The sequence below is a fragment of the Trichoderma evansii genome (assembly GCF_050947405.1).
Source record: "Trichoderma evansii strain SZMC 28006 chromosome Unknown GGI43scaffold_6, whole genome shotgun sequence".
NCBI classification, from domain to species: domain Eukaryota; kingdom Fungi; phylum Ascomycota; class Sordariomycetes; order Hypocreales; family Hypocreaceae; genus Trichoderma; species Trichoderma evansii.
In genome coordinates, this window is record NW_028145200.1 from 831,087 (window position 1) to 859,073 (window position 27,987).

Sequence of the window (27,987 nt, forward strand, 5' to 3'; positions counted from 1 at the left end):
ACATTCCTTTCATTGTCTAAACTGCAATCTGTACTCCTCGCATAATTATCTTTTTTAAACAAAAGTATTTTGTATATTCACCTTCTACCAGCAGATTTCATTCCTGTCTGTCTTCGTTTGCTCTCTATTGGGTCACCTTCATCTTCTTTGACAGAAAATCTTCTTAACACATCGTATATTTTACTGGGAACTCACGAGACCGCGGGCGAAATTATTACGAAGAATAAAAGAAACGAATGGAAAAATAGTGGTTATGGTTGCTTGGTAAGCCCTAGAGGAGCTCAAACATATCAACAGCGACAGTGGAAGTCGAATGCATACAGAAAAATAAAGATGCCCGTAATGGAGCCTCTCGATGGCGCACCGCCGCCAATCGCCATTGTAGGAATAGGCTTGAAGCTCCCTGGCGGTATTACAACAACTGAAGAATACTGGAATCTCCTCATAAACAAAAAAAGTACACAAACACAGGTCCCGGATAACCGATATGGCGCGCACGCCTTCGAAAGCAAATTAGGGACACCGGGTACGCTGAAAAGCACATATGGGCACTATTTGGAAGGCGACCTGGAAAAATGGGATGCATCATTCTTTTCTATGAGTAAAGCCGAAGTTGAGAAGCTTGATCCACAGCACAGGCTACTGCTTGAGGTTATATGGGAATGTATGGAGGCTGGCGGACAGAAGAATTGGCGTGGCCGCAACATTGGCTGCTATGTTGGCGTATTTGGCGAAGATTGGCTAGATCTATATGCTAAAGATCCTCAACATTTAGGCACGCACCGAATCTTGACAGGAGGTGATTTTGCCTTGTCAAATCGGGCATCTTACGAATATGACTTGAAAGGTCCCAGGTATGTGTATAATAGAACATTCTTCCGAATTTTTCGCTCCAAAAATTGACATGAAATAGCATGACTATCCGCACTGCGTGCTCATCTTCCCTTGTCGCGCTTCATGAGGCCTGTCAAGCTATATATACTGGGGAATGTGAATCTGCGATTGTTGCTGGAACCAGTCTCTTTCTTTCGCCGACTATGACTATTTCTTTGTCTGAACAGGGAGTCCTCTCACCAACAGGATCATGTAAGACGTTTGACGCCAAAGCAGATGGCTATGCTCGCGGTGAGGCAATCAATTCCATCTTTATAAAAAAGCTGAAAGATGCTATTCGCGATGGAGATCCGATCCGCGGTGTTATCAGAGGCACAGCTACCAATTTTGACGGCAAGACTGTTGGAATCACTAACCCCAATCAAGAGGCTCATGTTACTCTCATGCGTCGAGCCTACGAGGTGGCCAAGATTTCCAATATCAGTGACACAGCGTTTGTTGAATGTCATGGGACAGGAACACAAGTCGGTGATCCCATGGAGACCGGAGCTGTGGGCCGCGTTTTTGGTAATCGAGGCACATATATTGGATCTGTATGTGCTTTTCCAGCAATAAGTTCACTAATATTCTTATGTTTATGAATGTCAGACTAACACTGAGGTTACTTCTAGGTGAAACCAAACATTGGCCATGGAGAGGGTGCTTCTGGCTTGAACAGTTTGATCAAGGCTGTATTGTCTCTGGAACATGAGACTATTCCGCCACAAGTCAACTTTTGCAATCCTAGTCCAAAAAGTAAAGATACACCTAAGTTGATACTAGAGTTCAATAATACTAATAAATTATACAGTTAAATGGGACAAATACAACCTGAGAGTTCCAACGGAACCCACGCCGTGGCCGAAGGACCGATTACAGCGTGTATCGGTGAACTGCTTTGGTGTGGGAGGCGCCAATGCTCATGTAAGTCTCACAGATTTAATTTCTTCAGGTGTACTCACTAACAGCAAAACAGGCAATTATTGACTCGGTGAAATCTTACATCTCACAAGAACAGCCTGTGCTTGACCCTAGCCCTCAGTTGCTCGTGTTCTCTGCCCACCAGGGGGTCTCCTTGAAGGAGAGGGCTGCCACGATATTTAATTACGTTGAACGGCATCCTGATCAACTGCCAAACGTTTCATACACTCTAGGATGCAGAAGAGAAAATTTAGCCCAGCGCGCCTTCGCCATCTACGATGGTACAAACCCTCTTGAGCTCTCCCCTATTGTCAGACCTAAAGATCCTCCTCGAGTAAATTTTGTCTTTACTGGGCAAGGCGCACAATGGGCCAGAATGGGGGCTGACCTCATCTCTCAATATCCCAAATTTCGTGACACTATTCACACAATGGATGCTGCTCTTAAGAAACTGCCGCATCCTCCCAAGTGGACAATAGAAGAGGAGCTTATGCGTCCTGAAGCAGAGAGCAAGATTCAACAGCCGGAGTTTTCACAACCAATCTGCACTGCGCTTCAGATAGGCCTTGTGAACCTATTAGAGGGATGGGGTATCACTCCTGCGGCCGTGGTCGGTCACTCCAGTGGCGAGATGGGAGCTGCGTATGCAGCCGGCGCTCTGACTCTTGAGGCAGCCATCATTATTGCTTACTATCGCGGACAAGTCACTCAGAATCACGGAAGAATTGGTGCCATGGCAGCTGTTGGCCTTGGTCGCGAAGAAGCCGCCGCTTACCTCCAAGAAGGCGTTGTTATCGCGTGTGAAAATAGTCCCAAGAGCGTCACATTATCAGGAGATGTCGAATGCCTAGACGAAGTTATTGCTCATATAAAAGAGGACTTACCAGAAATCTTTGCTCGCAAGCTGAGAGTTGAAAGAGCATATCATTCACACCACATGTCTGAAATTGGCGGTTTATACGAGAAGCTACTAGATGGCCTCGTGAAAGATAAAAAGCCTTCCGTTCCTTTCTTTTCTAGCGTTACCGCAAAACAAATCAAGAGATCTGGCCAACTAGGGCCATCCTACTGGAGGCAAAATTTGGAAAACCCAGTTTTATTCTCACCAGCAGTGCAACTCATGATGCATTCTGCAGTCGAGGATACCGTATACTTTGAGGTTGGCCCTCACGCTGCTCTGTCTGGTCCACTGCGAGATATCTTCAAATCTGTGCAGACGTCGACTGCATCAACTTATGTTCCTACTCTCATTCGAAAGGAAAGCGGCCCCAAGTCAATACTCAGCTCCCTTGGACGACTGTACCAAGAAGCTGTCCCCGTTGATATTGCTGCTACAACAGCAGGTCGTACCGTACTGACAAATCTTCCCAACTATGCCTGGCAACATGACACTGCATATTGGTATGAAAGCCGAGTTTCACGAGATTGGCGTCTTCGCAAATTCCCTCCCCACGAACTCCTTGGAAACCGTATCTTGGAGTCTGATGACTTGGAACCCGCTTGGAGGAACATGTTTCGTTTGGATGATGTTCCCTGGGCTCGAGACCATAAAATTCAAGATGACATTGTTCTACCTGCTGCGGCTTATATCGCAATGGCTATTGAGGCTCTTAGACAACTCAATGGTGGCGGCGAGATAGATGCATCTCTAAAGCAAGTAGAGATCCAAAATGCATTAATTCTAAAAGAGCAGCAAGCGCACGAAATTATAACACATTTTCGCCCTGTTCGCCTGACTTCTAAACTAAATTCCACGTGGTACGAATTTTCTATTTCATCATTCAATGGAACCTCTTGGACCAAGCACTGCGTGGGCAAGGTGAGATCAGGTAAAGAAATTAGTGCTGGTGGTGAGGATGTTGGACAGCTGCCACGTCAGGTTTCTACCACTGGGTGGTATCGTATCATGAAGAAAGTAGGACTGAATTATGGAGCTGAGTTCCAGGGCTTATCCGACATTTCGGTCTATCCTGGACGCAATACTGCTGCTACCACCATCAAAAATCGCGATCCAACACTTGGCCCTTATTATCCCCTGCATCCAAGTATCATAGATCTTGCGCTTCAGGCGTTTACTGTTGCAATTGCTGACGGGTTAACTCGACAACTTGGACAACTCTGTGTGCCAACGTATATTGATGAGCTATATATCAGCAATGGCCAGCCTGAGATGCGACTTGGCACTGCGGCTGCATCAAGCGCAACTGGGGCAATTCGCGGCTCAGCCACTATTATGGCCAACGATAAGGTGATTTTGAGCCTAAGAAATGGAGAATTCAGCCCTCTAGAAAGCAGTGATGCGGACAAGACCGGTCCCATGCCAGCCGCTCATTTGCACTGGAAGCCTCATATCGATTTTATTTCGCCGAATAATCTCATCCACTCAGTTCGTCCCTTACCAGGTGTAGATGAAATAGCGAACATTGAAAGGTTGGCTCTTTTATACCAATTATCTATTCTTCAGCGTTTCGAGCGAGCCCAATTTCCTAAGCGTTATGTACGCTTCGGCAAATGGCTTACGAGGCAACGAACAAAAGCTCTTGAAGGCAAGTATGAAAATGTGCCAGATAGCGCGCATCTCGCTCAACTTAGCCCAAAGAAGGCTAAAACAGAAATTGAGCATACGAAGGAGCTCCTTTTGCAAACTAGCTGTACTAAGGTCGCTACTATTATTGATCAGCTTGCTACAAGCGCTGAGGCTATCTTCCGGGGCGAGCAGCATATAGATGATGTACTCAAAGATGGCAGTGACCTTCATGGCTTATACAGCTACATCGATAGTCGAAGTGACTTCTCGCCACTGTTTAGCACGCTTGCTCATGCAAACCCAACAATGAGAGTACTAGAACTTGGCATTGGGGCTTCCAATACTTCCTCAGAAATCCTGAAAGGCCTCACTAACTCAGCTGGCGAATATTGCTACAGCAAGTACGTCTACACAGCTCGCCATGAAGGATCTCTCGACAATGCTCGGCAGAAGCTAAAAGAATATGAAAATGTAGAGTATAAAGCTCTTGATTTCACCAAAGATCTTAAGGCGCAAGATTTTGAGCTTGCATCTTTCGACCTCATCATTGCCACTAAAGCTTTTCACCGTTGTTCTAATATTCAGAGTGCTCTCAAAAACATCCGCGAGCTCATCAAGCCAAATGGCCGACTGCTTATTCAGGAGTTATCACCCAGTGCGAACTTTTATAACTTTATAATGGGCTTCTCTCCTGAACGATGGGAGGCGAAAGAAGACGGCCGTGAAGACAAGTACTTGTTCGAGGCACACCAGTGGGATAATCTCCTCATGGAAGCCGGGTTTTCTGGCACCGAAGGGTTGGCTATGGACGAAGACAATATCACAGTAAATATTCTTACTTCAATAGCTAATCCTCTACGGGAATATGGAAAGGTCACTCTTCTTGGCCATCACGAATTGGAAGATCATGCGCAATGTCTTTCTGAACTTCTTAGTTCACAAGGCTATGAGGTTGAGTTCCGTACCCTTAACCAAGAGCCAGATCCAGACGCAGATGTTATATCTCTGTTAGATCTGCATGACACAATGTTCTTTGAGATGACTGAAAATACATTCGATGCATGGCAGCGCTATATTGGCAAGTTTCCCGGTGAAAAGGGGCTATTATGGGTGACTGGCCACGCCCAGGTTGGATCACAAGATCCTCGATACGCCACTACCATTGGGGCAACTCGTAATATTAGATCTGAGCTTTCGTTGGATTTTGCGACACTTGAGCTAGATTTAAAGAATTTTGATGCAGAAGATGTTCTCAATGTCTTTGAAAATTTCTGCAACAGGGTCAAAGATGATGCGTTTGATCCTGAGTGGGAGTACGCTATTGTCAATGGTAGAGTCATGATCCCGAGATATCAATGGATAGATATCGCGGAGCATAGCGGAGCAGAAGCACATATTAAATCCAACTCTCCGAAGAAGCTCGAGATCGCACGCATGGGCCAACTTCAAACTTTACAGTGGACAGAGGATGAAACTATCCCTTTGCAAGATGATCAAGTGGAGATTGAACCCCGTGCCGTCGGCATGAACTTCAAAGATGTTCTTGTTGCTATGGGCATTGTTGAAGGTTACAAGCCAGGTCTCGGCATTGAGTGTTCTGGTATCATCCGCAAGATTGGTAGCAGCGTCAAAGGATTGTTACCGGGAGATCGAGTCATGGCTATCGGTCACGGCTGTTTTACAACAAACTTCATTTCAGACGCAAGCCTTGCGGTCAAGATACCTGATAATCTGAGCTTTGAGGAAGCGGCTACAGTTCCATGTGTATATGCTACTGCAATTCATGCCCTTATTAATCTGGGTGGGATACATCAAGGCATGTCAGTTCTCGTTCATTCTGCTTGTGGTGGCGTTGGAATAGCAGCACTTAACGTCTGTAAAATGATGGGTGCTGAGATATATGCCACTGTTGGAAATGCTGACAAGGTCCAATATCTGGTGGATAACTTTGGCATCTCACGAGAGAACATCTTTAACTCCCGCGATTCTTCGTTCTACAAGCATCTAATGGCAGCCACCAATGGCAGAGGTGCTGACCTAGTGCTTAATTCTCTGTCAGGAGAACTTCTACACACGTCATGGAAATGCGTTGCCCCATTCGGCAAAATGCTTGAAATTGGTAAACGCGATTTCATCGGCCGAGGACAGCTTGGTATGGAAATATTTGAGTCAAATCGGTCGTTTCACGGCATAGATATGTCCCAAATGGCCGTGGAGAGACCTGGTATGTGCAAAACAATTTTAGAGCAGTTTAACAAATACTACAAGAAGGGAGCCATCAAGCCTACCTCACCTATGAAGCGCTTTGAGGCTACTGATATTATCGAGGCGTTCCGATATATGCAGAAGGGACAGCATATTGGCAAGATTGTAGTGTCTATGCCTGCAGATGCGTCTAAATTACAAGTTGCGGCAAAACCCCATACTGCAAAGTTCAAAAGTGACAAAACCTACCTGCTAGTTGGTGGCCTCGGGGGCATAGGCAAATCTGTCTCTAACTGGATGGTACAAAACGGTGCCCAGCATATTATGTACTTGTCTCGATCTGCTGGAGATTCTGAGCAAGATAAGAGATTCGTCAAAGAAATTGAAGCGCAAGGGTGTGCGGTACAGGCTATCAAGGGCAGCGTTACCAGTTTGCAAGATGTTTGTCGGGCAGTGAAGCAAGCAGTGAAACCCATTGCAGGTGTCTTCCTGATGACGATGGTTCTCAGAGTAAGTCGTATACATATGGCTGTCACATATAACCTCAGTTACTAACATATATACCTTTAGGACCGCGGTATTTTACAACTCTCTCATGATGACTGGTTCACAGCGGCTGGACCCAAAGTTGACGGCGCAATCAATCTTCATCAAGCTCTGGAACATTGCGATTTGGACTTCTTCACCTTGTTTAGCTCCATATCCTACATTGTAGGACAGGTTGGCCAGGCAAACTACTCAGCGGCGAACGCGTACCTCACAGCATTTACTCAATTTCGCCACGAGCAGGGACTACCAGCTGGCGTACTGAATGTCGGAGTTGTAGACGACGTAGGATATGTCGTTGAGAACCCAGCTCTCCTTGAACAATTCCGCGCTCTGAGTTTCTACACTCTGGGAGAAACTGAGTTGCTTGATGCTCTTACGTATACATTATCTCACCAGCACCCTGCAGCCTCCTCTTCGGATGATGGCTTCTACAACCCATCCGAACTTGCTATTGGTCTCAAGAGCACAAAGTCACTCTCTGATCCTAATAATCGCTGTATTTGGAAGCGTGACCGACGCATGGCCCAAGCACATCTTCACGATGCTGGCACGTCTTCCAGCAAGGGAGGCTCCGAGGACTTTGGCCAATTCCTAAAGAGCGTCCACGCCACTCCTTCGCTACTTGATACGCCGAGCAATGCTGAATTTTTGACAAGTCAGATTGGTTTATGCATTTACAACCTCATGTCACGAGATGTGAAGGAGCTGGATTTGAGTCTTAGCCTCATTCAGTTGGGCGTTGATTCGCTCGTCGCCATTGAGATTCGCAACTGGTGGCGCCGCACGCTGGGCGTTAGCATTGGCGCGCTTGAGTTTATGAGTGCTGGAAGCATTACTGACTTGGGCAAATTGGCTGCCAAGGCGATAAAGGAAGTTCACGGAGCCGCTTAAAAGTTCGTATAGTATGAGTTAAGTAGTTTTGAAGACTCGTGGTATCTCTCGTCTATGTCGGATCGGCCCAGTTTTTAAGGGATTTCCGAGAGAGAGCTCTTTAGAGTGTATTCGGTTAGGGGATGAAAATGATACCATTAAAAGTTACGTGTATCCAGCTCCAGCAGCTTTTTTAATTTTATTTAATTTCATTTTTCATTTATTTTTTTCATTTATTATTTTTTATTATTAAAGAAAAGTGGAATAAGGGGTGAAACAAAAGTTTGCTTTTGAACTCTATAGCTCTTTCTAATCTCTCTTATCATAATATGACGTTTACTACTAATGATTTCTACTATTATTTTTTCTTAGGTATAATTTAAATCTAGTTACCTTATAATATGACTTTATATAATCACAAGCCAGCGTGAAGACAAGCGGTAGAACTGTCATTCTCTCTATACCTATCATCACTTACACCCTTCACAATATGACACTGCAATTGTATGAACTAATAGCAAGCCTAAGACTTGAGCAGTGTGTGGATCTTAATGCTGACGGTGGATAGCAGCTTTCTGGTCTGCTTTACCAAACTTGTGTATAGAGGATTGGATAAATCCAATATTGATAAGATACCGTAGATTGCTCTTGACTACTTCATGCCACTGCTCATGTGTGGGTTCAGTAGCCTTCTCCTCATCGGTCCTTGTCATACCAAGCTGACCAAGAAAATGCTGCACAGGCCACAGAGGATGACTTTCGCCAACTTCATTGACAGACGCTAAAACTTGCTCTTTCCACGAGTCCCATGAAAGAGGCTTGCAAGGGATCTCTAATTCGCCATTGACGAGATCCCAGAAGATTGGTGCAGGCATGCCTCCTTCGATTGAAACGAAAGGTGATATGCCACCGTTTGTGAAACTCTGCTGGAGGATAGTTGATGCAACGCTCGAAACATCAGTTATATGTATCCAATGCTCCAATGGCTCAACAGGGTACGCATGTATGGCGGCGGCGCCGGCAACAACACGCCAGATCATATCATCCACATTGGCGATACCGTTTCTTGTTGAACCAATGATTCGACCGGGCTTGACAATAGAGACTCTATTCTGGATGTGCGGAAGTTTGCTAATAACGCCATAAACAACGCCATCAGCTACGAATTTAGTTTGAATATAGCCCATAGAGTTGTTCAGGTACGAAGCAATAGCAGCATTATTACGTTTTGGGTCGGTTTTAAGGCCTCCAGAAATAAAAACGAATTTTGGATGAACGAGAGACATAGTAGCGGCCTTAAGGAGGTCAACAACTGAGTCGACGTTAGCGGAACGAAGCTTCTCGTAATCCGCATTCCAATTTACGCTGGCGCCGTTATGGATGATTAGATCGACATTGGACCTATTCTTTGACTGTCCAGTGAGACGAGCCCATTGCATAGCATCAAGGCCCATCCCTGATTTACTCAGGTCGCCAGTCCAGACTTCAATCTTCTTTTTGTTGCTGTTTTGCCACCATCCTGTTTTTTGTGCCGTTTCTTGGATGCGCTGTAGCCCATAAGAAGCCGACTCTGAGCGCACGAGGGTGATAACGGAGGCGATAGCATCATTATCCAGAAGCTGTCTGAGAATTTCCGTACCGAGGTAGCCAGTTGCCCCAGTGAGAAACACGGTAGCTTGATCAGGCAACGTAGTAACTGGATTACTGCTCATACCCCCGAGCTGCGCCACCCAGGGTTGGCTTAATTCTTCAGAAATCTTGGCCTCAAGATTGATGCCAGATGCTACAGGCAGGTGAGCGACAGACCCACTACGAGAATTGCCAATAAAATTCGCCATATTGCTAATGGTGGTGTGCTTGCTGTTGAGGAGAGACAGACTCAGAGGGACTTTATGTTCATCGAAAATGGCTTTTGAAACGGTAACAATGCGTATGGAATCACCACCCAAGTCGTAAAAGTTATCATGAAGACTGATTGTCTCTTCAGGTATATTTAGAATACTCGCCCATTTGGCTCGAATCCATAATTCAATGTCACTCGAGCAATCCTGCCAAAGCAATCGTTGGTTACCTACTCCAAGTTGATTAGATAGCGAGAAGGATACGAGCTGTTCTTGAGAGAGGCCATTCGCGAGCTCTCGGAGCTTTTTCCTGTCAAGTTTCATTGACACTTGGAAGGGCATCCTCCTCATTGGCAGGTAGAACGCCGGCACCATGTACCCGGGCAGCGTGTCCTTCAGTTCGCCCAGAACCGCGATCAGCACCCCCTGGAGCGTCTCGTTCATTCGGAGAACGCTCTGAGGGAGACTTGCGTCCTCATCGACCTCTAAATTAATCGCGAGGGTGCTGAAGTCGATGAACGCCGCCAGCAACTCACGCGACTCGCGTTGCATCACATCAACCGCCACATGCTTAATCCCTGGCAGAGCTTTCCTGATGCTGTGCTCGATTGCTGCAAGCTCAACTCGCTGCCCGCGGAGCTTGATCTGCGTGTCTCGTCTCCCGACATACTGCATCGTGCCGTCAGGGTTATATTTGACCAAATCGCCCGTCTTGTAGAACCGGCGCTCGTCGTTTGGCAACGGGGATGGAAGCCACTCCACGCTCTTGACGAACGACTGCCGCGCCGCCTCCGGACTATTCACGTATCCGCGAGCCAGAGACGATCCATGAAACAGCAGCTCACCAATGCACCCGATCGGCGCCAGCCGCTGGTGATTATTCGGATCGACGATCCAGCACGCGTTGTTCATCCCCCCCTGCCCAATCGTCGTCGGGCACTCGTCTGCAGACTGGAAATCATACGAAGCGGAGATGATGCAGGCCTCGGCCGGCCCGTATGAATTAATAGTCCTGACACGCCCGCACCACGCCATGAGGCTCTCTCGCGTCGGAGCCTCGCCTGCGAGGTTCAGAGTCTTGAGAGTGGGCACATCGTCGGGCCCAAAGGTGCTGGCAAATGAAGGAGTCAACATGGCCACGTTGACTTCGGCCTCTGCGATGAAGCCCGTGATGTCCTGCAGCCGTTGTGCGTCAGATGGGACGCACACCGTGCCTCCAAGGACTAAAGTCGTGAGTATCTCGCACAGGCTGGTGTCGAAGACGTAGGTGGCGAACTGAAGCATGCGGGAGTCTTGGTTCATGCCGCTGGCCTTTCCGTGTGCAAGTATGCTGGTGCATATCGCATGATGCTCTATGACGATGGCCTTGGGCGTACCTGTTGATCCGGATGTAAAAATGGCATACGCAGCGTTGGAGGGCAGCGCTCTAGCTGTCGTAGCTGTCATGGTTCCTCGTGAGAGCTCCGCCATGAGAGATGCCGACAATTCCACCACCTGGCCTGCCGCATGCTCCAGTCTGGACGTTTGTGGCGATACAATCGTAAACTGCGAACCAATCTCTTCCGCCAACGCCAATCGCCGGCTCGTCGGGTGTGACGGGTCCAGGGGAACAAACACGCCGCCTGCCTTCATAACGCCTAGCATTGCTACAATCACCCACATCGACTTCTCGGAGCAAATAGAAACCATGGTCTCTACACCCACACCGAGCTGTGCAAGGTGAATGCCGAGCTGCGTAGATATGTGATCTAGCTCGCCAAAGGTCAAGCTGCCCTCGGATGAGTAAATCGCTTCCTTGTCAGGCGTTTGAAGGCCAGCCGCCGAGATCATATCATGTACGCACTCTCGCACTACCGTAATCTCTGCCTGGGAATTCCATTTTATAGCCTTCTGTAGGTCCCAGTCACCTGCAACCGAGATGCTGTCTACTGTCGCCTCAGTTTGCACCAGTAGCTGTTGCAGGACATGCTCCAGATGATGAGAAAGCGCCTCAATCCGAGCGTCAGACACGATGTCCTGCTTATAGATGAACATCAGCTCCACGTGGTCGTTGTACAACAGCCCCTGCAGGACCAGCGGATAGGTGAAGTATCCTTCCAGCACGTCTTCTAGCCCAAGTGCTTCGGCGTCCACGTCGACCAGTATCGCATCCTGGTCGCCGCTGCCCGAGAGATTGATATGCTCCATGGGCTGGATAGCCAGCAGATTCGAGAAATCGCAAGCATCCTTGGCGTCAGCGCTGACTCGGGAGATGTTCTGCAGCCCGAACTGCTCGTGGGCTATCATCTCTGACGCTTGCCTCTGGGTGTCCTCCAAGTATTGGGATACTGTCTGCTGCCCCTGTAGTCGTACTCGTACGGGAACGGTGGCGATGAGCGGGCCAGACACTCTCTCCACGCCAGGCAGAGGCGCTTGGCGGCCAGACACAGTGATGCCGAAGCATACGTCGTCAGTCTCGCAGTAGCGTGCAAGAACCAAGGCCCACGCGGCACGTATAACCGTCGCTTTCGTAATGGAGCTCTCAATCGATTGAGGAAACGAGATTTTCGTTTTCATAATACGGCTCTCGGCTTTCATGTGAGTCGTGTGCTTTGTTTCTGGGAATGCAGCTCGCTGAGCGCCTTCAAGCTGTTCTTTCCAATAATGGCGTGATTCGTCCTGATCAATATTTGTCATGTAATTTATAAAACTGGAATACGGTTGAAGTGATGGAATTTCAACTCCTGTATATACCCGATACAAGATATCCAAGACTAACTTCAAGCTCCAGCCGTCAAAAATTGTATGGTGCATGATTAGCACGAAATGCCATTCGCCGCCCTTCCCTCTGCAAAGGGCGTAGCGACATAAGCGCAAGCCGTAGTGCATCCGCATGGCCTTCGCGGTGTCCATGACATATTGAAGATCACGGTCCTCGGTGGGCTCCCATGATGGCTTTTCTTTGACCAGAGCCTGGAACGTTACTCCATCCCGTTGGACAAATCTCGTTCGCAGATTACCACAGAGCTCCAGTGTTTGTGCCCACGCAGCCTTAAATCGCGCAAGGTCAACATCATCAGAAAGTTTGTACGCATATTTTGCAATGTATGATCCCGGCTGTTTGATTGCGAGAACCATGAGTCCTTCCTGGAGGCTAGTAGAAGGATAAACATCCTCAATCACTTGTTCGCTCGATAACTGGCATACATTCCGAATGTAACTTTTGAGTATATTACTTTCGCCCTCCTGCAGAAGTCCAAATGGCTCTATTTCGTATTCTGGGACATCTTCTGCTCCGGAAGCAGTCGCGGCTAGATATGAAAGGCGTGAGTCCTGGAAGATCTGAGCTATTGTTAGGTTAATCCCTTGCTGCCGAGCTAGCGTTACTAGTTTTATTGCGGTCATGGAATCCCCGCCAATTTGCAGAAACCTATCATTCTTTCCAATCCACTCAGTATCAACCTTCAGCACTTGACTCCAAATATCTCGTAGCTTAAACTCCATCTCTGTGGTTGGTGGCTCGCTGATTGCGGCTCCTGGAGAAAATTTCATTCGCTTCTTTATGCTTAAGCCCTGAGCAAGTCTGGCGAGCTGACGACGATCAATCTTCCCAGAGGTGGTCTTTTCAATTGCACCTGTGAAAATGAGATAGGCTGCTGGTATCATATATGCAGGCAGTTCCAAGCTCAGAGATGAATGTATGTTTGAGATTGTATCCTGCATTTCTTTTGTCACGATCTGAACAAGCTGGAAGCTATCTCGCTCAGAACTAGGTTCAGTTAAAAACCAGAGATAAGCCAACAGGCTGCCAGCTTCGCTATGCTCAGTCGTCAACATATCGATGATTCCACTCGTGTTTTGCGGTAGGACTTCCTGTAACTTAATCTCTATCTCACCCAACTCGACTCTTTGGCCATGTAGCTTGACCTGGTTATCCCTGCGACCTTTAAATTCGAAGGAACCGTCGTCATTGCGGCATACTATGTCTCCTGTGAGATATGCGCGGCTCAGCTTGGTTCTGGGTAACCAATCCACATCTTCTAGCCAATTCGCTGCCGCTTTTGAGTTCACATTAATATATCCGCGTGCAAGCATAGGTCCCTGGATAAGAAGCTCGCCAATGCATCCATCGGGCACAAGCTGCCTAGGATTCCCAGGGTTGACGATCCAAAAATTGCTATACAAGGCCTGCCCGATGTTAGTAGACTTTCCGGACTTGCCTAGTTTCGGATTCCATGCACAGCAAGACGCTTCAGCCGGGCCATATACTCCATGCAATTCTACTGCATCTTTCCACTTCTTTGCCAAATTGGTTGGAATTGCCTCTCCTCCAAGAGCTAGTGTCTTCAGGTAAGGCACCTCAGCTGGAGATAAAAGGTCAGCCACGGAAGGCGTTAGGAAGGCCCAATTAGCTCCGGTGGTGTTGAATGCTCCTATCAGGTCGTTGACACGCATATATTCTGAAGGTATGCAGATGCAGCCGCCGCGCATAAGCGTAACTAGCACGTCTAGGATTCCAATGTCAAAAGTATATGCTGAGAATTGGAAAACTCGTGTACCAGGGCCGATATGAAGTGCTGTTCCTCCATATGAAGCTGCTGTAGAGCAAATTCCGTTATGCTGGTGAATCATGCCTTTTGGTTCTCCAGTGCTACCCGACGTAAATATAGCAAAGGCTACATCGCGTGGGCGGGCCAGCGAAGTTAAAGCCGTTACAGGGGCTGGCAATGCAGATATAGTCGGTTCATCAACAGCATAGATTTCTACTCCCATATCACGTAGTATCTCCTCACAAGATGGTGCGACGATAGCCAAGGTTGCTTTTGTATCCTGTAGGATACTCTTTAGACGGAGACGAGGCGCAGAGGGATCCAGTGGGACGAAGCCACCGCCTGCCATCGCAATGGCAACCATGGCCACAACGGCGAATGTTGACTTGGGAAAGCACAGAGGAACCAGTACTTCAGGTCCGACTCCAAGCTCTTGCAGCTTCATGGCTAAACGACGAGCATAGTCTCCCAGCTCGGCATATGTGAGGTTTCGATCCCACGAGACTATGGCGGGCTCTTCGGGTAGTAGCTGGATTTGCTTGTCGATTTCCCAATGCGCGCAAGATTCGACTGCGACAAGTTGAGATTGATCGGCACAAATGCGATTCATATCTAAATCGCTGATAACCGGGACCTCAGAGATGAGACTCGTGGGGTCTACGAGTATCTTATTCAAGATTTTGATGAAGGAGGCAGCGAGGCTAACAGCCCTTTCATCAGACATGATTGATGTGAAATAGTTTAGTGAGACGTTGAGCTGGCTAGCTTTTGCCTGAATGATAAGTGTAACGGCATACTGAAATTCAAGAAGTTAGCAGAATAGGGTCAAGCGCAATCAGCCCTGCCTTACCTCTGTGGGAGCACGATCGTCTATTATATCAGCGTCAAGCTCATTTTCAGACACTGGCTGCTCTGGTTCCGAGTACAGCATGGAGACAAGCGTGTTAAATAGCTGACGATGGCCGGGAGCTATGGTGTGCTGAATCTCAGCCAAAGAACTGTATTGGTTATCCATTGCATGCCGCAATTGGTCTCTAAGATCGAAGAGAAGATCTTCAAAGGTTTCTAGTTGGTCGAATCTAACCCGGCATATGAGCAAGTTTATGAGAGGTCCAATCAACTTCGTTATGCCCGCCATAGGCACATCTCGGCCAGAAGCAAGGTAGCCGAAACATACGTCGTCCATCAGCGAATATCCACGAAGTACAACTGCCCAAACAGCTTGAAGAAGCATAGCGGCAGTGATACCGCGAGCCATACAAAAGCTTTTAAAATCTATTGACCCAATATCAATTGGTATCTTTTTCATCGTCTCAGGTTCCGATATTCGGCTAACCAGCGATGGGAAAAGGCAGGGCTGAGTCCCATGAAGAGTGTTTTGCCAGAATTCAAGGGACTTGGCCTTGGACTGAGTCTGGAGGAAGGAGATGTAGTCCCCAAACATAACAGTCTTCGTGTTCGGTGGCCATCTATCGTATGCCTGGCAAATCTGTTTAAATAGCATCTCTCCTGACATCCCATCAACGATGGCGTGACTTATTTCCAGTTTGCAGTAAATGTGACCTCCAGGTACGCTGCAAATACTCAGCCGATGCGCTGGACGTTCATTTAGGAATGTAGCTGGCTCGAGGGCACGCAATGCATCTGTCGCCATTCTGCCATTGGCATAGCTCCGGAGATGTTTTATATCTGGGCGCACATTCCGTAGGACGATTTGGTCAAATGGCCCATTATCACGGACAGAGGTTACAAACACAGTCCGCAGAACAGAGTTATGTGCAACCACACCATTCCAGGCCTTTTCAAACCTGTCCAGGGTTAAATTGCATTGAGATTCGCCTCTCCTGTATACTTTGAATATTCGATCGATTCTGTACAGGCCCGGAGTTCGAATTTGAGATAGCAGAATACCATCCTGAACGGCGGAAGTCGGGTACACAGCCTCAATGTCTTTAAAACCAAATTCTCTAATAGATTTGAGGAATGAATTGATGTTGGAGTAAGAGAGTGGAAGGCGCGGAAAATCAGAGAGCGAGTATATTGGGCCAGATTGGGCGAGGGATGGAATACTAATTTCCAGAACCTCGCCAAGAGTATCCATCCATCTCAAAATGTCCGTGCCACGTTTGAGTTTCCGCATATAATCCAATTCCACGGCAAGACAATTTCGATCAGAGACGGTAATGTTGATCTCAAAGAGCGGTATCCTCTTAGGGGTATGAGACGCTGAGCTATGTTTAAAAAGAGTTGTATTGTCGTCATTAAAGCTATCTTCGTTGTGATTTAGCTTGCCATTAGCATATCCGTTATTTTGGCCATTGAGACAACGTTGGTCATTGTAATTAATGACTAGTTCGGCGAATAGATCATCGAAATTGAGAACTTCTTGCGAAGCTCGAGCAAGGGCAAAGGAGTCCTTGGCACGGCGCATGGTGCCCTTAAAATCGTCATTTTGCGCCAGGGGGAAATTGATCAATAGATTTTCAACAGGGCGGGTACAAGTAACAATGGCGGCAAGAGTGCTGCGACCAGAGAATACTCTCTGAAATGAGTCCAGTATAGCTCCCACCAAAATTTCCATCGGTGCCATCTTGGAAGCTAACGGGGAGCCTTCAAGAAACAGCTCCACGGTTTCTTGAGGCACATCAAATCGGTGGGTTGTCAACTCCATAGACTGGGGGGGTTGCCCTGAGAGGTCCCAATATGCAAGACATTCCAAGTATAGCCTCTCGGTATCTTCAGATACTCTTCGATTTGCTTGATCGATAACACTGGAATTTTCACTGACAAAAGTCGCCAACAATGCCAGTTCTGCCAAGGTTTCGCAATTCATGAGATCCCGAACGGAGACTTGTATTTTCTGCTCCAAACAGCGGGACATGAATTCGATTGCGGTAATCGAATCACCTCCTTGCCGTATGAAGGATGCCGATGGTGGAATGTCAGCGACTGGTTTACGCAAAACCTTTGATAGGATTAACCTTAACTTGTCTTGCATTGATAAATTAACATAGTTAGAATCTAGACTCATCAAGTGCTGAATAAGCTCGCTATCATCTATATTACCAGACGAAGCAATCGGTAATCGGGGAAGTAGAATCCATTTCTTTGGAACCACAGCCACACTCTCCAAGCCGTCAAACTTTTCTAGCAAAGTCTCACGGAGATGCTTAACAACCACATTATTCGGCTGCTCGCTGCCGTTAGTCTTTGTGAGAGCTAAAGCAACAACCCATTGAGGTTGATTATCATCCGTGGACAAATTAAGGATTCTAGCCTGGCTAACGGTAGTATTCTGAAGCAAGTATTGCTCTAGTTGAGCACTGCTTATTTGATCGATGGACCCCATTTTCGCTTGTTGTATTCTCATGCTCTTAGCGGTTTAAGATGGGAATGAGACAGCCAAAGGCTTTCAGCTCCAAAGTGAGATTTTAGCAATGGAGTATAATTCGTGTATTCTCAAATTATCGCACACTGTTGTATAGGAAACGATGAAAACACAATAGAGAAATAACCATACGATTTTCAGGGAGATAGCAACCACACAATTCCTGACGTAGGTGAGAGGCAAGATGGCCTAAAACGAGAAATTTCGTTAATATCCAGTAGGAACAATGGAGCAGAGAAAACGGCCAAGGATAATAGCTGGGCTGAAAAGTAGGGAGCTTAGATTAATGTTAGTGCAATGGAAGCTAATCTGCTATCTGTACGGTTGTGGCTAGATGAGGCGTGCCTTGTACAGGAGTGTAAGGATATCACTGTGAGGAATTACGTAACATTTCAATAACACAGGTAAATATTCTGTGGTATACAGCTTGAGCGGCTGTTGCATGCTTTGGCAGATTAGCATAGTCAAAGCCCATGAAATAATGCTAAGGACTGGGCACATCTGGCATAAGTGCAGTATGGCTCAAAACTACCTAGATAGACACCTCAGCTACAACCTTCTACAGGAGTGGCTGAAGTGAGACGACTTACGAGAGCTGCTCGTACCCCACTCTTGAGCTACAGCCCTAAATACATAAACTGGGCTCGTTTTTAAAAAGAGTATATGCTAAGCAGGGCTGCTAATTTAGTCTTTAGTTAAAGTTAGAATAGGATTTTTTCTACAAACATTATATATAAAAATGCGTTAAGAATATTATTATAATTTATATAAATAAAAAACTCATTATTTAAAATGTTACTTAAAATTCTTGTTCATTATAGTAGGGAAGTTTTTGGATTTTCCTTATATAAGCTTGCGAAAGCGCCTTTATTTTCGGACTAAAATCGCATTAACAAATTTGGACCGCCGCTGTCTATTGTATGGCACGATTTTAGGTGCTTATATTATCACTTATTTCAGGACACAAAGCAATTAGCCATTTATACTCATTGAGAAAAAAGGACAAGACAATTGCTTCTGCCACCTTAATACGATAGCCCTTCTGGAAGGAATTTTTGCTCACAAAATCGTTCCGCATTACTCTAGAATAGGGATAGAGCGCTGCTGCTCCTCATGTGTGCCTCGAATGCGGCTTTCTTATGAGACAGCCCCGTCTTATGTAAAGACGTATCTTAGTAAGCTCTTATTACCTCAGATAATACTGTATAGAGGCAAACATCTCACTAGGCCAGGGTCTTGAATTGCCAATTTAACGCTGATTAAACTTGAAGGATTGCAGGATGGCAATCAAAAGTAATCAGATAATCAGCTACCAATGACGGTTTTTTGCAACAGTAAATGAATCAAGTAATTAGCTCTATATTTACTTCTGAATTAGGTTACTGACGTGGTATTCTCATGTTTAATATTACCAATATTACCCGTTAGTTACTAAAAGTGGAACCAACGAGTTTTATTTTAGGAGCAATCTTACTTTTCAGCAGTGGGCTGTTGGGATTAGATGCTGATGAAATGATTGGGGCTCTTTTCGCCATTGATGTTCCTATGTACATTTGCAATAACTGGACCTTACTCCGTAATACGATTTATATACAGTTTTGCTATGAGCAATCTCTCTCTACAGGGCCGCGCAACCAGTCAGGCGCTGTTTCCTCGAGTAGCTTAAATAGCTTGTTGGAAGAGGTTGACAAGATACTCAGTTGGGTTCTCCATGCCCTCTTCTCTAGATAAATCTCTTGTAGATAGTTATTTAACAGAATGATGCCATAACTTGCTTAAGTCTAGAATAGCTTTATCCGACACTCAAGGTTAGAGAGGTCGATTCGGACGTGATTTAATACATCTGGGGGGAGCTTCTTCCTCGTTCCCTATAGGCTAAAGATGAAGATGCCCGGATGGTCAGAAATAGTTCTAATAAACTTACTCAATGTTAAATACATTAACTTGAGCTTATTCAGAGGATTCATGAGTCAACAACATAAGCAGACACGCATGATTAGGCATCTCATAAGACTCAATCCCGTATATTTCAGGAATAAGGATTGATATAGGAAACTAGAAGGCACAATCATGGGATAATTAACGGGACTGAGCACTTTGATACATGGATGTGTGGCGACATAGCGACACACCAAGTTAAGTCGAGTGCCGAGTTGAGTGATTGAGGAGTGACTTTAGAGACTGACGGTATTAATTATCCGGAGAAAGTGATCAAAATAAGTCAATCAATTGGTGGATTTGTAAGAGATTTCCTGCATATTCAAGTTATAGATAGCCGTAGTAATTAACATAAAGCTATAGATAGTAAATTTTAGATTGTAATAACATTATCTATCTTGAACGTGATGTGAGGCCACAGTCTAAGTAAGTAGGCCTTAAATATATCTCTGCTGTTGTACGATATGGTTTAATGTAATATCAGTTTTCATAGAAGTTTTTTTTTTTTTTTTAATTCACAGATCTCAGCCCTTAATCAAAGTCGAAAACTTCAACCGTAACTATGGGCTTCTCCAACCGCCTGGCTGCCTCCACAGCAGCAGCCGCAGCAGCAGCAGCAGTGGCGGCCCACTCTTTCACGATCTTTCTCTTAGTCTTTCCCGTTGGTGATTTTGGTAGGTGTTTAACAAACTCAATACCACCAGCAAGATGTTTATGCTTGGAAAATGTTTCGCTTATTAACGAACGAAATTCATCTTTCAGGGCATTTTCATCTTGGCTCTCGGCAGCTGCAGACTTAACGATGAATGCCATCGGAAGCTCTCCAGCAGCCTCATCCGGGACAGGTACGATTGCGACGTCGGCGATCTTCGGGTTGCTTAGAAGAAAGCTTTCCAGCTCGGTTGGAGATACTTGCAGGCCCTAAATTTTGATTAGAATTAAGATTCAATACAGAGCATCTATTACTTACGCGGACTTTGATCAACTCTTTGACACGATCCAGGAGGAAAAGGTGATCATGCCCATTGGGACTTTTCTTGAACATAGCCAAATCTCCTGTTTTAAGCCAACCCTCTCCAATGAGCATTTCCTCGGTTGCAATTTTATTGTTGTGATATCCCATCATATTTGTCGGGCCACGGATCAATAGTTCGCCAGGATGGTCATAATCCATGACATCTTTACCATCTGGATCAATAAGACGAGCGTCGCACCCTGAGAACAGATGGCCACATGAGCCGAACATGATATCAAGAGGATTTTCGAAAGTGACTGCCACCGTGGTCTCAGTTAATCCATATCCCTGAATAAGGGTACATCCCTGAACAAGATCAACGAATTGAGTTGCAACTTCCTTTGTGAGATTAGATGCTCCGACAACCACAGTTTTAATACAGCTTATGTCATAGTTTTTGACGAGTGCAGTCGCCTTTAACATGGCTCCGATCATGGCAGGGACCTGGTCATAAATTAGCCCAGTTTGTTTGATGACATAAGCTTACTCACCATCCAAAGCCGTTGAATGCGATACTCTTCGATTACTCTCAGAGTGGTATTAAGATCAAAGTCAGGTAATAGGACAACGCCGTCACCTCTGTAAATGCTAAAGTGAGAAACTACAATCAATCCATAATTATGGCTTATAGGAAGCACTCCAAGTGACATGTCTGGTTCCACGCTTTTATAGACGCTCTCAAAGGTATATGCTTGAAGAAGCATGGCAAGGACATTGCAGTGCGAGATTTTGACAATTTTCTAGTTGAATTGATGGTGAGCTCTTATATCGTTTCATGATGAAGTGAAGGCTTACAGGTAGACCTGAAGTGCCGCTTGAACAGCTGAGAAACGCCGTCTGGCGGGAACCTTGTCCCTTTGTCCATTGTAGTTTCTCTATAGGGAGCAGTGTATTACCCTCACGGATGAGATCATCCACTGTCGTAAGTTCTGGGGCTACAGCTGCACCTTCCGACGTCCCAACAGGGACGTCAAGAAGGAATACGCGGTCTCTTGGGATTCCAACTTCGGCTGCAGACTGAAGAGCGATGTCGATCAATGGTATACATGTGAATAATGCTTTGGCATTTACGCTCCTCAGTTGATGAGCCAGTTCAAAAGCTGTAAAACTCGCACTGAGGTTGTTGGCGACACCATTAACACGATGCGTAGCCCAGGCGACTGTGCATGTATCGATCTAGAAAGCCACGTCAATGGTACGTCTTACTTCGGGAACATGGGTTGGATTTACGCTATTTAGACTGAATATGCTCACGACCTTGCTTAATTCATCTCCTTCATTCACGCACCAACTGAGTCGTGCTGCAAGTGCTCGAGCCAGAGCCTCGATTCTGGACGCTACCTCCGTGACTGAATACGACTTTTCGCTGATCCCACATGTAAAAGGTGGCTTGGATGAAGATATTGGGTAGCGTCCATAGCTATTGTCGTTCCCGAATAAAACTTCGTGGACAGGGGTTGAATCAGGAGGCGGAAATGGAAGCTTTGGGATATATGAAGGAGACGTGAAGTATGTTTGAGACCCCATTTTCAAGCGATCGAAGCCTAGCCTATAATTGAAGTGAGCAAGAACTTTGCGTCGTGGTTGTTAATTCTTATTTAAGATTTTTAGATGTGCGTGCCTATTAACGCGACCTAAGACCGCCCTAGAAACGCCATCAGGAATGAGTCTTGTGTAAAACGCTGGGTACTGGATTTTAACCGGATCAACACTGCAAATGCCTGTAATATGAGTCAGCTGAGGGCTCGTACGGCATATCAATAACTCATTTCTGGGCTTACGTACATGTATTATCGCTTTGTGAGACCCTAGAGGCACTTCACGTGTGTTTTCTCCACAACTTTCTACATAACTTAGCAACACTGTAACGCAGCTTATTTATTAACAGGTAGATAGATTTATTGGGGCGATGGCCGACAAATATCTCAGAATTTGTTGGTATATCTAAATCATTGAATATATACATATTTATCTTAAAATAATAATCTCTACAATGCACAATGGCTTGTTTCCTATTATATCCAGGTCTGTGGTGTCCCTAGGCTTTAGAGAAATCCACCACTTCACCTACTGGGTACCGCTTCACGTCAGCCAACGCCTGGTCAAAGGGCTTAATCTGGCTAGAAAAGTAGCATTATCGAATCGGACTAGGTTTAGCTGTATTACGTGGGGAAAGCCCTTGTCTCAACAAACAATTACGAACAAGGCCAACACCCCATTAATAGCGAGCCTACTGTAAGGTAGTCCTTGGTTCTAAAAAAAAACTTAACTAATCTAAATTATGATCATAACTCTTATACCATGTAGTCAATAATTCAACCATTTAATATGTTAAAACGAACCCGCTCGCATCTAGTGGGCATTATATAAGTCTGGAGGAGTAACAATATTCACATTACTGAAGTTCCTATTACATTGATCACAAAAATTTTCCCTCTCGCTCAGTTAGATTCTGTATCTGCCAAACGCGAACCATATTTTCTACTAGTGAAGCACTATCCGTGATTTTCGGAGAATCGCATTGCGTCTGGGCTGTATTCACCTACTCGCCAAACAGCGGTGTCATTTCGCGGCATTCGCCTATGTGGATCAAACGGTACTTCTTCAGCAGCCCTCATCCAAAATGGAGAATATGAACTTGCTAAAAGCGAACTTGCGACATGATCTAGCGTAAACAATGCGTCTAATGAGGCCTACGCTGGCCCCCTTGAGCCGATTGCCATTATCTAGCTTGGCTTTAGATATCCTGGCAGGGCCTTGGATCTTCAAAAATTATGGAAAAATCTTGCAACTGGGTTTTTAAGTTGGGGTAGAGAAAGCCATCCGTAAGGCATATATTGATACGATACAGGTCTTCAGATACGTGCCAACTACGTCGAAGCTCACGGCACAGAAACAGCTGTCGGTAATCCTATCGAGTTTGAGACTATCGCCGCAGCACTTTCACCTCAAGCAGAAGCCGAAAAGCTTCCCATCAGGCCCATCAAAGGGAATATTGGCCACACCGAAGGCGCAATAGGGTTAGCAGACCTGATTAAAGCCGTCTTTATGCTCGAGAATAACATGATATCTCTCCTAGTCAACTTCCAGAAAGCCAATCCTAAGATCCTTCTTAATGATTGGAATATGTGGGTATAGACGCCTCTTCCAAAATGGACCTCAACTGCTTAATTAGCATTATGGTCAGGTACCCCAGAAACTTGAGCCTAAAGAACGTAACCGAGTATTATCAATAGGTTTGTCATCTAGTAATTGATATCCACCAGTGAAATAAACTGGCGCCTAAGTTTTATAATATGCAACAGCTTCGGGTATGGCGGTACCAATACTCATATTATTATAGATACCTCTAGGCATTTAAACACCATCAACTAGCATGCAACTTTAACTCCTAGAGCCCTAATTATCACAGGCTATGAATTTCACAACGTGAGCTCTGGAAAGGCGGTCATTATTACCGAAGATATGAAAGAGCAAGAAATCTGCCTCTCGCTCTGGCTAAAACCGCGAACAGCACGCAATTCCTCGAACTCATGAGTGGAATTTTGGATCCATACAGTAGCATCGGATCAAAGCTGAAGCGAACACTGTCGTGATCTTATCGTGGCAATAAGCATCTCATGATTTGCCACCTGGCATGTGATGTAACTAGGACAGATGACCCGTTTGCTTTTGATGTAGTAGTTACTCTTAAACTGACTGATACAGATCAAGTTATGTTGCGGGCTGGGGTCGTGTCTGCCACGAAGTTACCAGGGGATTTTACTCTTAACTCTAATACTCGCGAGCTTGCCCACTCTATCGGGTGGGTAACTTATTGCCAAGAAATGACCCCCAAACCGCTTTATGATTTTTGCTGGCTGTCCATTTCTCTTGGGTCAGTTGCTGGAAAAAACAGTATAATGAACGTGCTTGTGTTGTCACACATCCGAAGAGCAGTAGAAGAGATCGCCCTGGAGCATGTGATTGAAAAGTACCATCGGCAACGGTATGGTTGGATGGCAGATCATGAACACGATGTACACGAGCTACCCTTTATGTCTGAATCCGATATCAGTGCTATTCTATGCCCTGCTGGTGACGCCATCAACCAAATCGGGGTTAATCTGGCCTATATCCTTAAAAGAGAAGTGGAGCTTTTAGATTTACTGAACAGAGACTGTCTACTGTCGAGACTTTACACTGACGAGCGTTGCCTGCAATATTATAGGTAAATGGGCAAATATATTCAAAAGTTCTACCTTCCGAACTCAGACATTAAGGCGCTTGAGGTAGGTGTAGGTACAAGTGGTGCCACTGAGTCACTTCTAGAGGCTCTCGGTTCTAACGACAGAAATCTTGCATCAAAATATGACTTCACTGATATTCCACGTGGCTTCGTTGAGCTGCTAAATTGAAATTATCAAAATTTTCAGATATTACAAACTACAGGATCTTTTATACTGAAAAAGACGCAGCTTCTCAAGGTTTTGAAGTTGGGGCCTAGGACTTGGTGCTTGCTTGCGACATTGTGCATGTCACCAAATCGATTTGGAGAACATTAGATGGTATTAAAGAACTCCTTCAGCCTGGAGGTGTCTTAATTCTCATGGAGATATCTAAATACGAGCTATATTACAATTTGATTTTCAGTTCCCTCGCTTCAAGTCTAGTGTAAAGTCATGTATTAAAAGTGTCATTCCGGTATGCCAATTCCCTTATTTATTTATTAAACACATGCCAAGTAGCTTATGCAGCTGGTCGATGGGCATATATCCTGAGCATTCCAATAAAATAATAACTGCCAGAACAGTATTAGAGCGATCTTCCTTTCGCAAGGCACGATTTTCACTCGCTAGAGCCAACATTAAAGACCAGAGATTTGGAACCTGCACTATATTAGTAACGGTCTTAAACCACATAACCGTAGATGCCATGTTCAAGTTATTTAATACCTGATTTCGAATTGTTCTCTTTACACCCAATATAGTCTGCGTGGTAGACGTTGAATTAACTTCGCTTTGAGCGTTAAGAAGAAGAAGGTGATTAATACTGGCTTGTAATGTATCAAATGCACCATTACCCTCAAGGATTAACATGGACTCCGTCTGATTTAATATTTCCTCTCTCAATCCTCGTTGTTCCAAGTCACTCCAATTGCCCGCCGCATGAAAAATCTCTGCAAGCACTTTTGGTAGTCTTCTATTGCGACTTAGTCGTTGTTCACTAGCTAATAGCGATGATTCGTAAAATCTCTCGTTATAGTATGTTGTTACTAGCGAATCAAAGTTATCAAACCCTAAACTGTCGGCACATTCAAGGATAAATAACAAGTTTTCGTCTAGTGATGTATTGTCCGCCGAGATATCTGAAGGAGAAGCACTGCCTCTGGTATTTGTCTTATTAGCGGTAGCTGATGTATTATGTTGCCTGGCTGAGCTCAGCGATTCGAATGAATGTGTTGTGTGGGGTGATGTTGGTGTGAACATGACGTTTTTCCAGACATCAGGAGGATGGTTGAAATCAAATTCCATACTTCCGCTACCTTCAGGCGTGAATAAGTGTGAGTGGGCGGTTTGCTCTGCTCGACCAACTGAACGTAGATCTGCCTCCTTGTTAATTTACTGTCACATAAAATAAGGTATTCCAGTAACTTGCCTGTTGGTACGTCTTCTCTCTGAAGTTCAATATTCAAGCATGCTGTATCTTCTTGTTCGCTATCCAGCTTTTCTTCCGTAGATTTTGCTATGCGTGCATAGTCTAGGAATAGTTTCTCCGGCACATTTCTTTGTGTGTCTGTTTGATCGGGGAGTAGTTGAAGAGGGCGAGGTAATGACTGAGCAGATGTCTGGTTATTTAAAACCGCCATAGTACGTGGATCAAAGATATTTCTGCTATTTTCATCTGAAGTGTCTGCATAATAATTTGGTTGTACCAGATGTAATCGCGGTGATTGTTGTGGTAATTTCGATTTTAAAGGCTCTACTGTCGTAACCAGTGTTGGAGCATGGTTGTTTCTTGTATTGAGAACTCCATTCTTAGACGCATTGCCATCTTCCCTGACAAATTGCAATTCCATTCGCTCGTGGTGGTCAACTTTTGATTGGAGTGTCTCTAGGCGTGCTTTTAGACGTTTACCTAAGCCTTAGTTAGTAATTCCCTCCGCAGTTTCTACGAACAGACATATTTACGATAACCCCTCTGGGCAATTCTGTTCTGCATCCTCTTCTTTTCCTTAGGATCTTTAGTCGCAGACCAATCTTCTTTATTACCGTAGGCACTATCATGCAGCAGTGAATACTGTCTGCTATCGTTTGGCATTATGGATGGGTGTGTAGACTGCATGGTTGTGGTGGCTAATGAAGATTAAAATGCGAATGCAGATCCGTAGAGTAATAATGAGAAAATTATGACAACATAAACGAGATCTCTAGAAGACTAGCGAAATATTATGTGAAACCAGTAGCTCATGCATCGTCCTTCCATACTCTCAGTTTCGAATTTTATTCCATAACACATGTCAATAAAAGGTGGGTTCTCTTTGCTTCGATCTACGCCCGCCAGAAGGAATAGTAATCATTTAATTAGGAAGGAGAGGAGAAATACTTGGTACGCTGCCCAACAAGAAAGGGCCTGTCGTTGAGTAGTGGTAAGATCATGATTCTGCAGGAGTGTGTGAATATGTAAAAACTCTGCCCCACTGGGCGGCAAGGTTGCTAATATAACAGTGGAATTAGCAAACAGAATTCGGGGGTGATATACTTCATCGGAGGACGATAGACATTTGTTTAACCATTAAGCACTGGACCAAGCGTTTGAACTAAATTGACCGCCGGCTTGATCAGCGAATCACCAGCCCTCGTCGCGGACTTCGAGAGCGCTGCGTGCCGAAATACCGACGGATCAATGCGACTGCACTAACCCCAGCAAGTAGTAGTTACTTTGTAATTCTCAGGGGTTAAACTTAGCTAATTGCTGGGTTTATACTAGTAACAGATTAACAAAGTTAATAACAAGTCGCGTATTACAAAATTATATAATTAATAAAAAGAGCCAGCTTATTTATTATAGTTACATTATAATTTAAAATATATATAAATTTTATATATACATTTTTTTTTTTTTTTTTAGTTTTTATTTATTCAAATAAACCTATTACTCTTTTATATATAATAATACTAGTTTTATTAAAACCCCTTTTTTTAAAAGAATTCCTAGCTAGACAGCTAAAATCTATTACATATTTAATAATTTCTTATTTTTATATTAAATTGCAACCACCTGTCATATCCTTAAGCCAAACATGACCAATACTCACTATTGCAGCAATTAGTGTAACGGAATAAGTGATT

General features: G+C 45.1%; 5 protein-coding genes across 5 annotated transcripts; 2 read left to right on the plus strand and 3 right to left on the minus strand.

The window, feature by feature from the left end:
• Positions 1-342: 342 nt before the first annotated feature.
• On the plus strand, positions 343-7,966 carry GGI43DRAFT_382378 (type I polyketide synthase; the record flags this gene model as incomplete). The annotated part of the gene is made up of 6 exons (XM_083203239.1): positions 343-854; positions 914-1,427; positions 1,506-1,629; positions 1,685-1,797; positions 1,850-7,036; positions 7,097-7,966. The coding sequence occupies 6 exons, from the start codon at positions 343-345 to the stop codon at positions 7,964-7,966; spliced, it is 7,320 nt and encodes a 2,439-aa protein (XP_083062154.1).
• A 263-nt stretch (positions 7,967-8,229) lies between these two features.
• GGI43DRAFT_433180 (amino acid adenylation) lies at positions 8,230-17,664 on the minus strand (the record flags this gene model as incomplete). The annotated part of the gene is made up of 2 exons (XM_083209698.1): positions 8,230-15,111; positions 15,166-17,664. The coding sequence occupies 2 exons, from the start codon at positions 17,662-17,664 to the stop codon at positions 8,494-8,496; spliced, it is 9,117 nt and encodes a 3,038-aa protein (XP_083062155.1). The 3' UTR covers positions 8,230-8,493.
• A 2,428-nt stretch (positions 17,665-20,092) lies between these two features.
• On the minus strand, positions 20,093-22,302 carry GGI43DRAFT_333142 (uncharacterized protein). Its single transcript, XM_083202000.1, has 5 exons — positions 21,887-22,302; positions 21,452-21,832; positions 21,148-21,396; positions 20,612-21,100; positions 20,093-20,562 (listed from the first exon to the last, which is right to left on the minus strand). The coding sequence occupies exons 1-5, from the start codon at positions 22,181-22,183 to the stop codon at positions 20,173-20,175; spliced, it is 1,806 nt and encodes a 601-aa protein (XP_083062156.1). The 5' UTR covers positions 22,184-22,302; the 3' UTR covers positions 20,093-20,172.
• A 1,031-nt stretch (positions 22,303-23,333) lies between these two features.
• On the plus strand, positions 23,334-23,794 carry GGI43DRAFT_382381 (thiolase-like protein; the record flags this gene model as incomplete). The annotated part of the gene is made up of 2 exons (XM_083203240.1): positions 23,334-23,451; positions 23,508-23,794. 2 exons carry the CDS (start codon positions 23,334-23,336, stop codon positions 23,792-23,794), a joined length of 405 nt encoding a protein of 134 aa, XP_083062157.1.
• A 1,432-nt stretch (positions 23,795-25,226) lies between these two features.
• On the minus strand, positions 25,227-27,599 carry GGI43DRAFT_401264 (bZIP transcription factor; the record flags this gene model as incomplete). Its single annotated transcript, XM_083205551.1, has 4 exons — positions 26,827-27,599; positions 26,294-26,773; positions 25,591-26,240; positions 25,227-25,524 (listed from the first exon to the last, which is right to left on the minus strand). Coding segments are annotated over exons 1-4 (1,451 nt in total), but the record flags the coding sequence as incomplete, so codon positions are not given.
• Between the last annotated feature and the right edge of the window lie 388 nt (positions 27,600-27,987).

Excerpts from the sequence above, each read along its gene's own strand:
- GGI43DRAFT_333142 (XM_083202000.1), bottom strand. The coding sequence starts at position 22,183 with ATGGGGTCTCAAACATACTTCACGTCTCCTTCATATATCCCAAAGCTT. Across the intron at positions 21,833-21,886 it reads GCATATTCAGTCTAAATAGC|ATCGATACATGCACAGTCGC; the intron begins GTAAATCCAACC and ends GTGGCTTTCTAG. Across the intron at positions 21,397-21,451 it reads GCGGCACTTCAGGTCTACCT|AAAATTGTCAAAATCTCGCA; the intron begins GTAAGCCTTCAC and ends CAATTCAACTAG.